Raw genomic sequence first — 13,184 nt, 5'->3', positions numbered from 1 at the left:
GGGGACTGTGTCCAACCTGATGAACCTATATGTACATTCCAGTGCTGGGCACACAGAAAGAACTTAGCAAGTACCACGAATATTATTTCAATTTCCTTCTCCGCTTCGGTCCCCGCCCCTTGACGGGGAATGGAACTACTTGCCTTGTTTTTGACGCTCCCGCTGCCCGTGATTGTCCATTGCACTGCCGGCTTTGGAAAACCCTCCACGTGGCAGGTAATGGTCTTAGACAGTCCGCTCGGATCTGTTTTCTTTGTCATTTTGATTTGAGGTTTTCCTGAAAAGAGCAGCAGCATATTGAAAACGTTGCGGCGGATGAAACCCAAAGCCCGTGCCCGCTGACTTCTGCCAACTCAATCCCCCCTGCCGCGAGGATCACCTTCCACGGTTAGGATCAGCGATTCCCTTTTCCGTAAGCCCTCCACCTCCTGGAGGATGGTTTCGCAGACGTAGAGTCCGGCGTCCTGGTAGTGGAGACTGGAGAAGGACGGGCTCGTCCGCAACCTGGTGTTATCCTGAGGTAAACGGAAAGTCGATTACTTGGCCTGGCTCAGTTGACTGGGTGCCTCTTTACGCAAGAATAATTAAGATCTCATGTAATAGTTCTTGACAGGCTAATGATGGATTACAACGCCCATCCGTGGCATGAAAACCCAAGGGTGTCCCTTGCCCTATGGAGTTTGAAGGCGGTGCTCTTCTGAGGGATCAAAGGAAGGGCATGGGTGGACATTAATGGTGGTAATAATGATAACGATAAAAAAACTAGTAATAATAATGAGCGGGATTTGTTAAGTGATTACTATGTGCCAAGCACAGTCAGTGAATCGTATTTATTGAGCGCTTACTGTCTGCAGAGCACTGTACTAGACATTTGGGAGAGTACAGTGGAACAACATACACATTCCCTGCCCATAAATGAGCAGGGAGACAGACATTAAAATAAAGATATACTAAATTACAGCTATGATACGCACTGGGGTAGATACAATTCAATCTGCCACTCTTAGAGCAATGTGGCCTACTGGAAAGCTCACGGGAGCCAGAGGACCTGGGAACTAACCCTGACGCCACCACCTAACTGTTGTGTCACCTTGGGCAAGCCACTTAACTTCTCTGCACCCAGTTCCCTCCTCTGCAAAATGGGGATTCAAGAGCCACTCTCTCTCCTATTTAGATGGTAAGTCCCCGTGGAACCTGATTATTTTGTATCTACCTCAGTGCTTAGTTCACACTTAACAAATAACACGATCATTATTATCACTGTTATTATTAGAGGTTTGCTACCAGAAGGGAGAGGAGGTAGGCCCAGTAATAATAATGTTGGTATTTGTTAAACACTTACTATGTGCAGATCACTGTTCTAAGCGCTGGGGTAGATACAGGGTAATCAGGTTGTCCCACGTGGGGCTCACGGTTAATCCCCATTTTACAGATGAGGTAACTGAGGCACAGAGAAGTTAAGTGGCTTGCCCACAGTCACACAGCTGACAAGTGACAGAGCCGGAATTCGAACCCATGACCTCTGACTCCCAAGCCCGGGCTCTTTCCACTGAGCCACGCTGCTTCTCAATATGTATGCTTCTCAGTATACAAAAGAGAGTGCCCAGGCGGTGAAAGGGTCAAAACTTGGTCTCTGCTGAACTTGGTTCAGCATGACATTAATGTTTCCTGGGAAGTTTCCAATCTTTTTCACTTCAACTAATGAAACTGTGTTATTTGTAATCTTAATCCCCGTTTTACAGATGAGGTAAGTGATGCCCAGAGAAGTGTAATGACTTGCCCAAGGTGACACTGCAGACATGTGGCAAAGTCAGTATTAGAATCCATTACTGATTCCCAGGCCTGCCCTCTTCCTTCAACTGTCAAACGGGGATTGAGACTGTGTCCAACCTGATTTACTTGTATCCATCCCAGTGCTTAGAAAAACGCTTGGCACAAATATCCTAATTGTCATTATTATTACTTATCTGCTATGTGACCTCAGGCAAGTCACTCAATTTCTAATTCCTTCATCTGTAAAAACGGGGATTCGATCCCTGTTCTCCCTCCTACTTAAGACTGGGAGTCCCATGTGGGATGTGACGATCTTGTGTCTACCCCAGCGCTTGCCACCTAGTAAGTACTTAACAAATGCCACAATTATCATCATCATTACTATTCCGCATCCGCTCCGAGCAGCCCGAGTGGCTCTGGTCCACCTGGCTAGGTGGAATTGGCACTGTTGACAACGATTTAGCCAGGACCAAGGGTTAGGGCTCTTCCAGCCACCTCCCTGCTCCAAGCCAGGAGTCACCGATGTCTTTAGTAACGATAATAATGGTATTTGTTAAATGCTTACTATAGGCATCGTTTAAAGCGTTTGGCTAGATACAAGCTAGTCAGTTTGGACACAGTCCTTGTCCCACATGGGGCTGGCTCCCAGTCTTCATCCCCATTTTACAGGTGAGGGCACAGAGGCACAGAGAAATCAAAGACACATCAGAGCCGGTTGTGGGCCTAGCTTGACCCTCCCCAAATTAAAATTGAGAGCAATTGTGATTTCACAGTGCTGCGATGAGATCGGATTTATGTTTCTCCAAGGACTAATGAAGGCTCCTCCTTTGAAAGGATGAACGCACGCATGCACAGCAACAGGTGCCCCCAGCCTCCTTTCCCGAGCAGGGTGAACTCTAGAAGGTGGGGGAGGAGGAGAGGGGAGAGGAGGGCAGTTCAAGGAACCGGCTGCTAGAGAGAAACGGAACTTACTTTCATCCAGGTGACCGTGGCGTTCCTACTCGAAGATATGGTGCAAGACACAGGCAAAGCGTCGCCGAGTTGCTTCGTGACCGCTCCGCTGGGATTTAGGGACAAATCCAGATCTGTGAGGAAGAGGAATCGTGTGAAATTCTGAGGCGAGGAGAACCGCATATCCATTTTGGGGGACGGGGAGGGTGAGAACCAACAAAGATCAATCAACCTGAGAATCGGCACAGCCTAGTGGATAGAGCACGGGCTTGGGAATCAGAGGACCTGGGTTTGAATCCCAGCTCTGCCACTTGTATGCTGAGTGACCTTGGGCAAGTCACTTCTCAGTGCCTCAGTTCCCGCATCTGTAAAACAAGGATTAAGACTGTGTGCTCCATGTGGGATATGGAGTCTGTCCAATCTGATTTGCTTGTATCTACCCCAGAACTTAGTACAGTAAGTGCTTAACAAGTATCGCAAAATAATAAACAAAAAAACGGTAGGCTGATTCTGAAACCTGGCCATCTTCTTCTTAGAAGTCTTGAATTGTGTGCTGGAGATAACGGAGGCAGATAAGGGCAAGGCAAGTGGGGAGAGTCTCCCAGTAGGTAGTAATGGTTGATATTTGTAAATCAGGAATAATCAGATAGCCAACAATAGGCTGAAGAGAATGGCACAGTCTGATATTCCTTTTGTACAGCACCAACTGCCAAGACGGAGCTTGAAAGGAGGGTTTTGCCCGTGAGAGATTAGCTACGGAAGACGACCTAGACAGCATGTCATTGTTTTAACATGGAAGAGAAATCTGGGTGTATGGGGGTGTCCTCCCTGCTGCTTTGCCCACCCCACAAGCCCAGCCTGTTGGCTTTAAGGCACTTAGCTCTCCCCCTCCTCCCTTACCTTGCTGATTTCCTACTTCAATCCGCCCCAAACACTCCGCTCCTCTAACACCAAACCTACTCACTGTAGCTCGATCCCGTTTATCTTGCCACTGACCCCTTTCCAACCTTCTCCCTCTGGCCTGAGACTCCCTTCCTCTTCATATCCAACAGACCACCACTCTGCCCACCTCCAAAGCTTTACTCAAATCCCATCTTCTCCAAGAAGACTTCCCTGACTAAACCCTCATTTCCCTTCCTCCCTCTCCCTTCTGGATCACTTGGATCTGCAACCTTTGGACAGTAGGGGAAAGGGACACATGACAGAGTGAATCCCACCCTTTGGGGGCTTTTTTATGATATTTCTTATGGTAGATTCAAGTTTAACAGGTTAGGCACAGTCCCTGCGCCATGTGGAGCTCACAGGTTAAATAGGAGGCAGTAGGACTTAATCCCCATTTTACAGTTGAGGAAACTGAGGTACAGAGAAGTCATATACTAAAGTCTGGGGTTCCAGCCCCAGTAATACCTCTCCCTTACCTTGTGCCCAGTAACACTATCGAATCCTCATAGACATATAGAAACCAAGACACTGTTCTTCGTGAAGAGAGTCTCTCTGGCTTGTTACCTTCCTCAGAGTTAGAAACTGATACACCTTAATTAAGTTGGACAAAGTCCCTGTCTCAAAAGGGGTCAAGGCCTGGTGGGAATCTTTCAGGCTATCAGAAGAAACCTGGGGTGAGCAGGTCTGGGAGATCGCTTCCGCTCTCCCCCAGAGCTCCTGCTGGGTGCTGGACTTACAGTGCACAGTGATGGTAGTGGACGCCGTCATGCCTTCTTTGTCCGCCAGCGAGCACCTGTACTCTCCCGTGGCATTGCGCCGCACGTCCATCAGCAGGAGGGTGTCCGAGCTCCTTATCCCGTCCGGCTGGCCCTGTGGAGAGAGTCCGGACGGCTGATGATTGTCCCCCGGGGACGCTAAGCTCTGCGCCCTGCGTCCCGGACTGCCTGCGGCCCACGGTCCTCGCTTCTGAAAACGGGACACCACTTTGAAAGGGGTCAAGGGATCGTTGGGTGAAATTTGGAAACAGTTTTTTTGGTTTTCTTTTTTTTTTTTTAGCTTCCTTTGCTGCTGCTTTCAGAGCTAGCCCCCTGACATTCTCAGAGAAGTAACTATTTGGGGACCCCGGTTTGTGAGGGAGAGGATGGGAAGGAGCCCCAGTAGAGGTGGGCTGACTCCCCAGGCCCTGGAGATGGGGGCTTCCACTACTTTAAACTTCCGGGAGAGCAACGCCCAGGGGCTTCTGCCCATTTCCCCGCTGGGAGAACCACATCCAGTAGTACTGGGTTCGCGTCCCCCTACCAGACAGGCAAGAACAAGACTCTAGTCCCTTGATTTATGGCCCCCGATCAGCTCACTCCACTACCTATCCTTGCTCAATAAATCCTAGCCCGCACACTTAGCTCCTCTAACGTCAACCCACTTACCGTCTTGCCCTCTCATCTGTCTCACCAACAACCCCTTCCTCATGTCTTCCCTTCCCCTTCACATCCGGCAGACCACTGCTCTCCCCAACTTCAAAGCCCTTCTGAAGGCACAGCTCCTCCAGGAAGCCTTCCCTGGTTAACATCTCATCTACCCAGCCTATTCACTGGCCCCCCTCCCGTGTCATCTACACACTTGGGTCCTTCGGCACTTTGATACTCACTCCACCTCACTTATGCACATCTCCTTATACTCTGCTGCCTCCCCTACCTGGAATGTATTTTCACATCTCTTTCCCCCACTAGATTGAAAGCTTCTTGAGGACACAAATGCATTAGGCTTTCCCACGCTAATAACAGTAATGGTATTTAAGCACTTACTGTGTGTCAAGCACCATTCTAAACTCTGGGGTAGACACCCAGTCCCTACCCCACATGGTCTCAATCCCCATTTTATAGATGAGCCACAGATAAATTGACTTGCCCAAGATCATCACAACAGGCGGAGCCGGGATTAGAACCCAGGTCCTTCTGACTCCCAGACCGTGCTGCAGTGCCTTGCACCCAGTGAGTGCTCAAAAAATACCAACGATTGCTTGGCTGACTTACTATTCTTCATGAGGTGATGTTTTCGGCAGTCTGAGCAGCAAAGTCATTTTGGTTTTTCAGAAGGTCCCATTTCTCTGTGCTATTTTACTAACAGGAGCACAGCTTTGGTCATTTTAGTGAAGGTGCAGGTCCCAGAACACCGAGTGTCAATGATAAGAAAGCCTACACTAGATCTCCCAAAATACCCTATGGCTGTTTTAAGACCAGGCAAAGATCGGGAGAGATTTTCTCCGGGCTTCTCATGACCCGACCTCATTTACTGTACTCTCCCATGTGCTTAGTACAGTGCTTTGCACACAGAAAACGCTCAATAAATGAAGTTGAATGAATTTACGTTCCATAAATACATCCAAACCACCCCATAAGGCACTCGTCTGACCCTAGGAATTAGTCGTGCTCAGAGTTCCTCGGTCCCTCAGACCGCAAGCCCCACGTGGGACAGGGACTTTTCTGTAACCTGATTATAGTCTAGCTACTCTACTACTCGGTACAGTGCTTGACACAAAGTATGCACTTAAATACCACAATGAGCATTATTATTATCACCATTATTATTATTAGTTTTGTCTAAGTTAGAACAAGGACCACTTACCGGAAGGAAAAACAAATATTCTTCTGGAGGAGGGTTGCCATTTCCTAAGCATTTCAGGGTGACATTATCCCCTTCCTTGATGATATTTTTGGGTAGCACCTGAATGGTCACCTTCTCTGTGGGATCTGAGAAAATAATGGGCCCAAGTTAACTCTTTTTTGGACAAGGACCAAATCATTCTATACATTCAATATAACCGGCAAAATTATACCCCATTTTCTTAAGTCGCAGGAGATGGTAATTGCTTAAATGTATCTTATTTTAGAAGGATTGAAGTTAATAGGTACTTTCCATACTGAGAACTAATCCTGGTTAGAACAAACTACAAAGAGAACCTGTTATATAAAAATCAATTTCTTCATAGCAAAATGCCGCTAACTGGAGCGGGAATGACCGTAATTATTTTATGTGTAAAATACCAGTAGGAACAATCTCCCTCTATGATTTCATTAGAAGAGAATTTAACCGTATTGTGTGAAACACCGTTTGGAACTTCTCAAACAGCCACCCAAATCACCTAAGCGCTTCGAGCCCCAGTGCACTCGAATTTCTTTAATAAAAACGGAACTGGCATTAAACAGCGCAAACAGGTGTGCCAAAGAATAGCCCACTTTCTGAAAGGTGGATATCATGAACAGAGGAAGACCCATCACACAATGAACAGAACTGGGTGTAATTTAATTCTGTCCCATTCAGTGGAGCCAAGACACAACTTTCATTCCACTTTGGTCATTTTTCCCTTAAAAATAGGGCTAGAGGATATTCTTTAATACGTGCAGCTGCTCCCAAGAAAAATGCTCTAGGCATTCAAAGGCAGGGTACCACTGACCAGATCTCGAATGGAGACCGGGATGATGGATATCAAAATTTGAAAAAGAAATGACTTTGTAAAACTTCACGCCTTCTTTCCGACTCTCAAATAGTCTGAGGCATATATCCTCACTTATCACATCTGAATGGGAAATCTCAGGGGGCACAGGATGGGTGGAAAGAATTATTTTAGAATTCCAGAATGAAGAGACTGGGGACCCAGTGTCTGGGGGGGGTCCCTGGAAGGTTTGCAGGTATGAACATCAGCTAAGGGCAACACCGCCATCACGTTAATGAATCGGGAAACTCACCTTCCAAGTCCTTCTGAACTCAAACCTCCTCCAGGAGGCCTTCCCTGGTTGATTCCTAATCGGTCAGTTAGCACTTTACTGTGTTCAGAGCAATGTACTAAGCGTGTGGGAGAGCACACTACAACACTATAAAAGAGACATTCCTTGCCCACAAAAGAGTTTACAGTCTAGAGGGAGAATCCTAATTCCTCCTAATTCCTAATCTACTTTATATCGCCAACGGCTACCTCAGCTCCCCCATGCCAGTATTCACAACTCCCTTGTAAGACATATGTATGAAGCTTTTTTTTAAAAAAAAAAAACCACCAGTAGTTAAGTGCTTACTATATGCCAGGCACAGTGCTAGACTCTGGGTTGGACACAAGCTGATCAGGTTGGACTCAGTCCATGTCCCACATAGGGCTCACGGTCTTAAATCCCCATTTTACGGATGACGGAACGGAGGCACAGAGAAGTTAAGTGATTTGCCCGTGGTCACACAGCAGACAAATGGCAGAGTCGGGATTAGAACCCAGGTCCTTCTGCCTCCCAGGCCTGTGCTCTATCCACTAGGCAACACCTCTTCCCTACTCAGAATGAGCATACAGCTATGGATAAAACCATCTAGGTCTAATAACATTAATCATGGTGTCTTATTAATTAAGTGCTTTCTATTTGCCAAAGCACTGGGCTGATATGGATCAGTTCAGGCACAGTTCCTCTCCTATAGGCAACTCACAATTTAAGAGGTGCGGAGAACAGGTATCTTATCCCCGTTTTAGAGATGAGGAAACCGAGGCTCAGCGACTGGCCGGCGTTTCACCCAGCAGGCCCTCCAGTGTTTTGGCCTTCAGTCCTTTTCTTTGCCTGGCTCTCCCCACTGCAATCCCTGGCTCTCTCTCACCGACCTCTCTGGGCATGTACCGTCTCCCCAGTTTCCCTCTGTCCCGAAATCCCTTCAGTTTCCGTAACTAACAGTTTGCAAATCTCTGCTCCTTGCTTTCCCTCTCCTATGTAATCTCCCCGTCCCACCCCCGCTACCAGCCTCCTTTCCCTACCTCAGTCTGCCTTAGCCAGTTGCCGAGAGCTCCCTTCTCTCCCTAAACAACCTCCCACCTCCATACTGCACTGGTACCAGAAACAGACTAATCTGTGGAGGAAACTCTGTCTCACACGGCTGTTACTTAGACTACTGAGAAAGCATTTCTGTGAAGGAGACAGTACAGTCAGGGTTTTCAAAAGCAGCCCCACCAGGATATACAAAGGGGATGGCCTAGGCTATCAACCAGTGGCCTCACTGGTTAGTTTAAAGCAAAGGACAGAGGATCCTGGCCTTTCCCCATGAGCACGGGCCTGGCAGTCAAAAGGTCATGGGTTCTAATTCCGGCTCCGCCATCTGTCCGCTGTGTGACCTCGGGCTTCACTTCTCTGAGCCTGTTACCTCATCTGGAAAATAGGGATTGAGACTGTGAGCCCCATGTGGGACAGGGACTGTGTCCAACTGGATGTGCTTGTATCCACCCAGCGCTTAGTACAAGGCATGGCAGAGCCTAACAAATGCCATCATTACTGTTGGGAGCATTGGGTTTTCAGGGGTGGAGGCACGTCCTCCTGTCAACTGGCCGGGGACGGCAGTGAGTAACTCTGGCAAAGTGTCCGGAAATTTTGCCGTCACCAGACAGAGGAGACCTAGGGAAGAAGCCAGAGAACCAGGGCTGACGGGAGGTGGAATTTCTTTCATATTTTTTCGCACGTCAGAAGCAGTGTGGCCTACTGGATAGAGCACGGGCCTGGGAGTCAGCAAGAGCTGGATTCTCATCCCAGCTCTGCTACTGGTTTGCTGTGAGAGACCATGGGAAAGTCATTTAACTTCTCTGCGCCTCAGTTACCTCATCTGACTAGTGGGGATTAAGACTGTGTGTTCCATGTGGGACACGGACCGTGGCCAACCTGTGTCCAGCGCTTAGTACAGTGCCTGGCCCATATTAAGCACTTAACAAATTCCATAAAAAAGGACAACTGTGCCTTGGGAAGCATGGTCCGATACCATGACATGGACATGCCCCTCCGAGGGTCTCTGAGCTAAGCAATCCACTATCTCAAGTAGAAAAAGGAATGAGGGCATCTAACCCACAGGCAAGAAGCAGTGTGGCCTGGTGGAAAAAGCCCGGGCCTGGGAATCAGGAGATGTGGGTTCTAATCCTGGCTACTACTCTTGCCCGCCGTGTAACGTTGGGCAGGCCGCTTCACCTCTCTATGACTTGGTTTCCTCATCTGTAAAATGGGGATTCATTACCTGTTCTCCCTCCCCCTTAGACTGTAATAATATAATAGTGCTAAGAATTGTGGTATTTTTAAGCACCTAATATGCGTCAGGCATTAGATACAAGCAAATCGGGTTAGACACAGTCCCTGTCCCACGTGGGGCTCACAGTCTTAATCCCCACTTTATAGATGAGGTCACTGAGGCGAAGAGAAGTGACCTGCCCAGGTCACAGAGCAAATAGTGGTGGAGCTGGGATTAGAACCCAGGTCTTTCTAATTCCCAGGCCCATGCTCTTCCCACTAGGCCATGCTGCTTCTCAGAGCCCCATGTCTATGAGCCCCATCAGGATGGCCAAGTGGTCTAAGGCGCCAGATTCAAGTCAACACTTCCCCTAGTTGGGGCTTCTGGTCTCCGAATGGAGGCGTGGGTTCGAGTCCCACTTCTGACACTTCCTAGAGAAGCAGCGTGGCTCAGTGGAAAGAGCCGGGCTTGGGAGTCAGAGGTCATGGGTTAGAATCACAGCTCTGCCACTTGTCAGCCGCGTGACTGTGGGCAAGTCACTTCACTTCTCTGTGCCTCAGTTACCTCATCTGTAAAATGGGGATGAAGACCGTGAGCCTCATGTGGGACAACCTGATTACCATATATCTACCCCAGCGCTTAGAACAGTGCTCTGTACATAGTAAGCGCTTAACAAATATCAACATTATTATGTAGGACAGAGAATGTATGAGATCTGATTAACTAGTAACTACCTCAGAACCTCTGAGCTTAGTACAGCGGTCGGTACATAGTAAGCGATTAACAAATACCAGAATTGTTATTAATATTACCTGTTCGTCAAGAGGGTGAGAAACAGGCTGCCAGATACTTTCCAGAACATAGTGAGACAGCTAGAACTTCTATTTTCTCTTAAGCCATATTTACTCTGGTTCTTTTCATTTAAGAAATGAGGTCTACCTATCTGTCTACCTTTTATTCTCCTGTTCCCCCAGTTCAAATATTAAGGCGAGAAAGTGAGATGGAAAAATGTACTGTACTCTCCCAAGCGCTTATTATAGTGCTCTGCACATAGAAAGCTCTCAATAAAATCCACTCATTGATTGAAACGCTGAGCGTGTTTTTCCAGGAGCTGATCCTTAGAGGTCTTCAGATTAGCGCCATATCTCCCCCTACCTCATCACCCCCCTTCATTTTAAACTAAATTCTCCCATCCGCCCACCCATTCGATCTCATAACTTGGCTCTCCAACAGACCGGGCTCTCGCGATTGGCCCATCCCCTTCAAATACCCCTCACCTGGAGAAAACTCTCTGGGTGAAGGTGTTCCGGGCAAGCAAGTCCGAACAACTTACAGTAAATATCAAAGACTGCCGGGTCGGACTGGATTGTTTTCCGGCCGGAAGGCCCGGTGTAGGAGACGGAGCAGGTGAATGGAATCTTAATGTCGCCTTTCGTGGTCTTGTACTGCAGAGTGGAAGTCACGGTGTGAAGCTGGGTTCCTGGGTCCACGTATTTGTGTGTATTGATGACCACAGCTGAGAAGACAAGAGGGCACTTGATTCAGGCTCGCTCACCCGGGACTCCCACCTCGATTACTGTATCAGCCTCCTTGCTCACCTCCCAGTCTCCTGACTCCCAACTCCAGTCCATATTTCACTCTGTTGCCCTGATCGTTTTTCTACAAAAACGTTTACCCACGCCTCAAGTGCCTCCAGTGGTTACCCTTCTATCTCTGCATCCAACGGAAATTCCTCACCATTGGCTTTAATATGTTCAATCACCTTGCTCCCTCCTACCTCACCTCACTACTCTCCTAATACAACCCAGCCTGCATATTTTGCTCCTCTAATGCTAACTTCTCAATATATCTCCATCTCATCTATCCCTCTGCCAACCTCTCGCCCACATCCTGCCTCTAGCTTGGAACGCACTCCCTCTTCATACCCAACAGACAATTACTCTCCCCCCTTCAGCGCCTTATTGAAGGCACATCACCTCCAAGAGGTCTTCCCTGACTAAGCCCTCTTTTCCTTTTCTTTACCTCTTCTCTGCATCGCCCTGACTTGCTCCCTTTATTCATCCCCCTCCAACTCAATACCACCTATGTACATATCTGTAAATTATTTCTTTATACTAAAGTCTGTCTCCCCCTCTAGACTGTAAGCTCGTTGTGGGCAGAGAATGTATCTCTTATATTGAACTCTCTCAAGGACTTAGCACAGTGCTCTGCACATAGTAAGCACTCAATAAATACGATTGACTATCTTCTCGGGCTCCTGACATTTGGGGGAGAATGTCTCTTTGGGTTTGGGAATTGTTCTGGGGTCCCCCCACTGGCCTTCACCCACCTCCAGGGAGGGCCGGGGGAAGAGCCCAAACTTATGTCTGTGATTCAAGCAGACTCTCTGTGTATTTTCTCCCTGCGCTCAGTACAGCGCTCTGCACATCATAAGCACTTAATAAGTACTATTATTCTACTACTATGCCACGGACCTCGGGCTGGATCCCGTGGCATAGGAGTCTCCCTACTGTCTGCGAGATCCCGTCTCTCTCGGGAGGTTGGCGTTCAGCGGGGGTTGTGTCATGGGGAGAATACCTCTCCGTCTCCAAACCCCTTGCCCATCTTGTCTGGAAGACCCATGCAGAGAGGAAGTGGCAAGATCAGAAGTTGTGATGTCCCATCCTCTCCTATGAACGCCTAAGCTTCTGCCCCAAACACAAATGTTTTCCCCATCACCCTCCCGGGGGAAAACTAAACCCTGAAGGTGAACTAGCAGACAGAGTGCATGAATGTGAATCCAACAGGACGAACTCACAAAGATTACCAACCGCTGCAGAGTGTCGGAAGAATTTAGAGTCCGTCCAAACTCACCTCCTTCTAAAGGATACAGGACTTTCCCGTTCCTGTACCATGTGATGTTGCCTTCAGGATAACTTTCTCTTGAAACACATTCCCCCAGCTGGAAAACAGAGAGGGTTGCAGTCCGCTAATTCATTTTTGAAATAATCAGTGATCCGGGGGAGAAAAGGGAAGAGGGGTAGAGGTCCTAAATCAGGACTCGCTGCGGGCAGAGAATGGGACTGTTACATTGTACTCGCCCAAGCGCTAGGTCCAGTAAGGGCTCAATTGTCCTATTGCTCCAGAGGGGATCGGGAGAGATTTTGACAGGCTGTGCTGGACTGAGTCAAGGGGATTAGCGGGGAGGAGAGGAAAGAAGAGGATGGAGAGGGATACAGCAGCAAAGAATGTGGCCTCTCGTGGATTTCTTCCAAACTTAAAGATTATTCTCCATGCAATTATTTAGACCGTGAGCTCCTTGTGAGCAGGGATCCATCGGTGGTATTTATCGAATGCTTCCTGCAGTTCCGAGCACTGTATTAAATACTCGGGATAGTGCAATACAAACAGGTTGGTAGACACTATCCCTGCTCTCAAGGAGGTTAGTCTAGTGGGAGTTTATATCATTTACTTCTACTGTCCTCTCCCAAGCACTTAGCACAGTGCTCTGTACAGAATAAACACTTACT

General features: G+C 48.1%; 1 protein-coding gene and 1 non-coding gene across 6 annotated transcripts in view; one reads left to right on the top strand and one right to left on the bottom strand.

Annotated features, from left to right (window-relative positions):
- ALCAM (activated leukocyte cell adhesion molecule) overlaps nt 1-13,184 on the bottom strand; it is a 171,555-nt gene that overhangs the window by 19,719 nt on the left and 138,652 nt on the right. For all 5 annotated transcript variants that reach the window (XM_029082857.1, XM_029082858.1, XM_029082861.1 and 2 more), the window contains exons 5-11: nt 12,529-12,616; nt 11,009-11,191; nt 6,289-6,413; nt 4,404-4,536; nt 2,746-2,858; nt 380-515; nt 144-277 (exon numbers count right to left, since the gene is read on the bottom strand). In XM_029082857.1, coding sequence (XP_028938690.1) covers nt 144-277; nt 380-515; nt 2,746-2,858; nt 4,404-4,536; nt 6,289-6,413; nt 11,009-11,191; nt 12,529-12,616 — 912 coding nt within the window. The remainder of the gene's footprint in view (nt 1-143; nt 278-379; nt 516-2,745; nt 2,859-4,403; nt 4,537-6,288; nt 6,414-11,008; nt 11,192-12,528; nt 12,617-13,184) is intronic.
- On the top strand, nt 9,996-10,102 carry TRNAL-CAA. Its single transcript has 2 exons — nt 9,996-10,033; nt 10,057-10,102. It is a non-coding gene; the product is annotated as a tRNA-Leu (tRNA).

Source organism: Ornithorhynchus anatinus, chromosome 17 (genome assembly GCF_004115215.2).
Source record: "Ornithorhynchus anatinus isolate Pmale09 chromosome 17, mOrnAna1.pri.v4, whole genome shotgun sequence".
NCBI lineage: Eukaryota > Metazoa > Chordata > Mammalia > Monotremata > Ornithorhynchidae > Ornithorhynchus > Ornithorhynchus anatinus.
The sequence above is the reverse complement of the archived record's forward strand: the minus strand, read 5'-3'. Positions and strand labels throughout refer to the sequence as shown.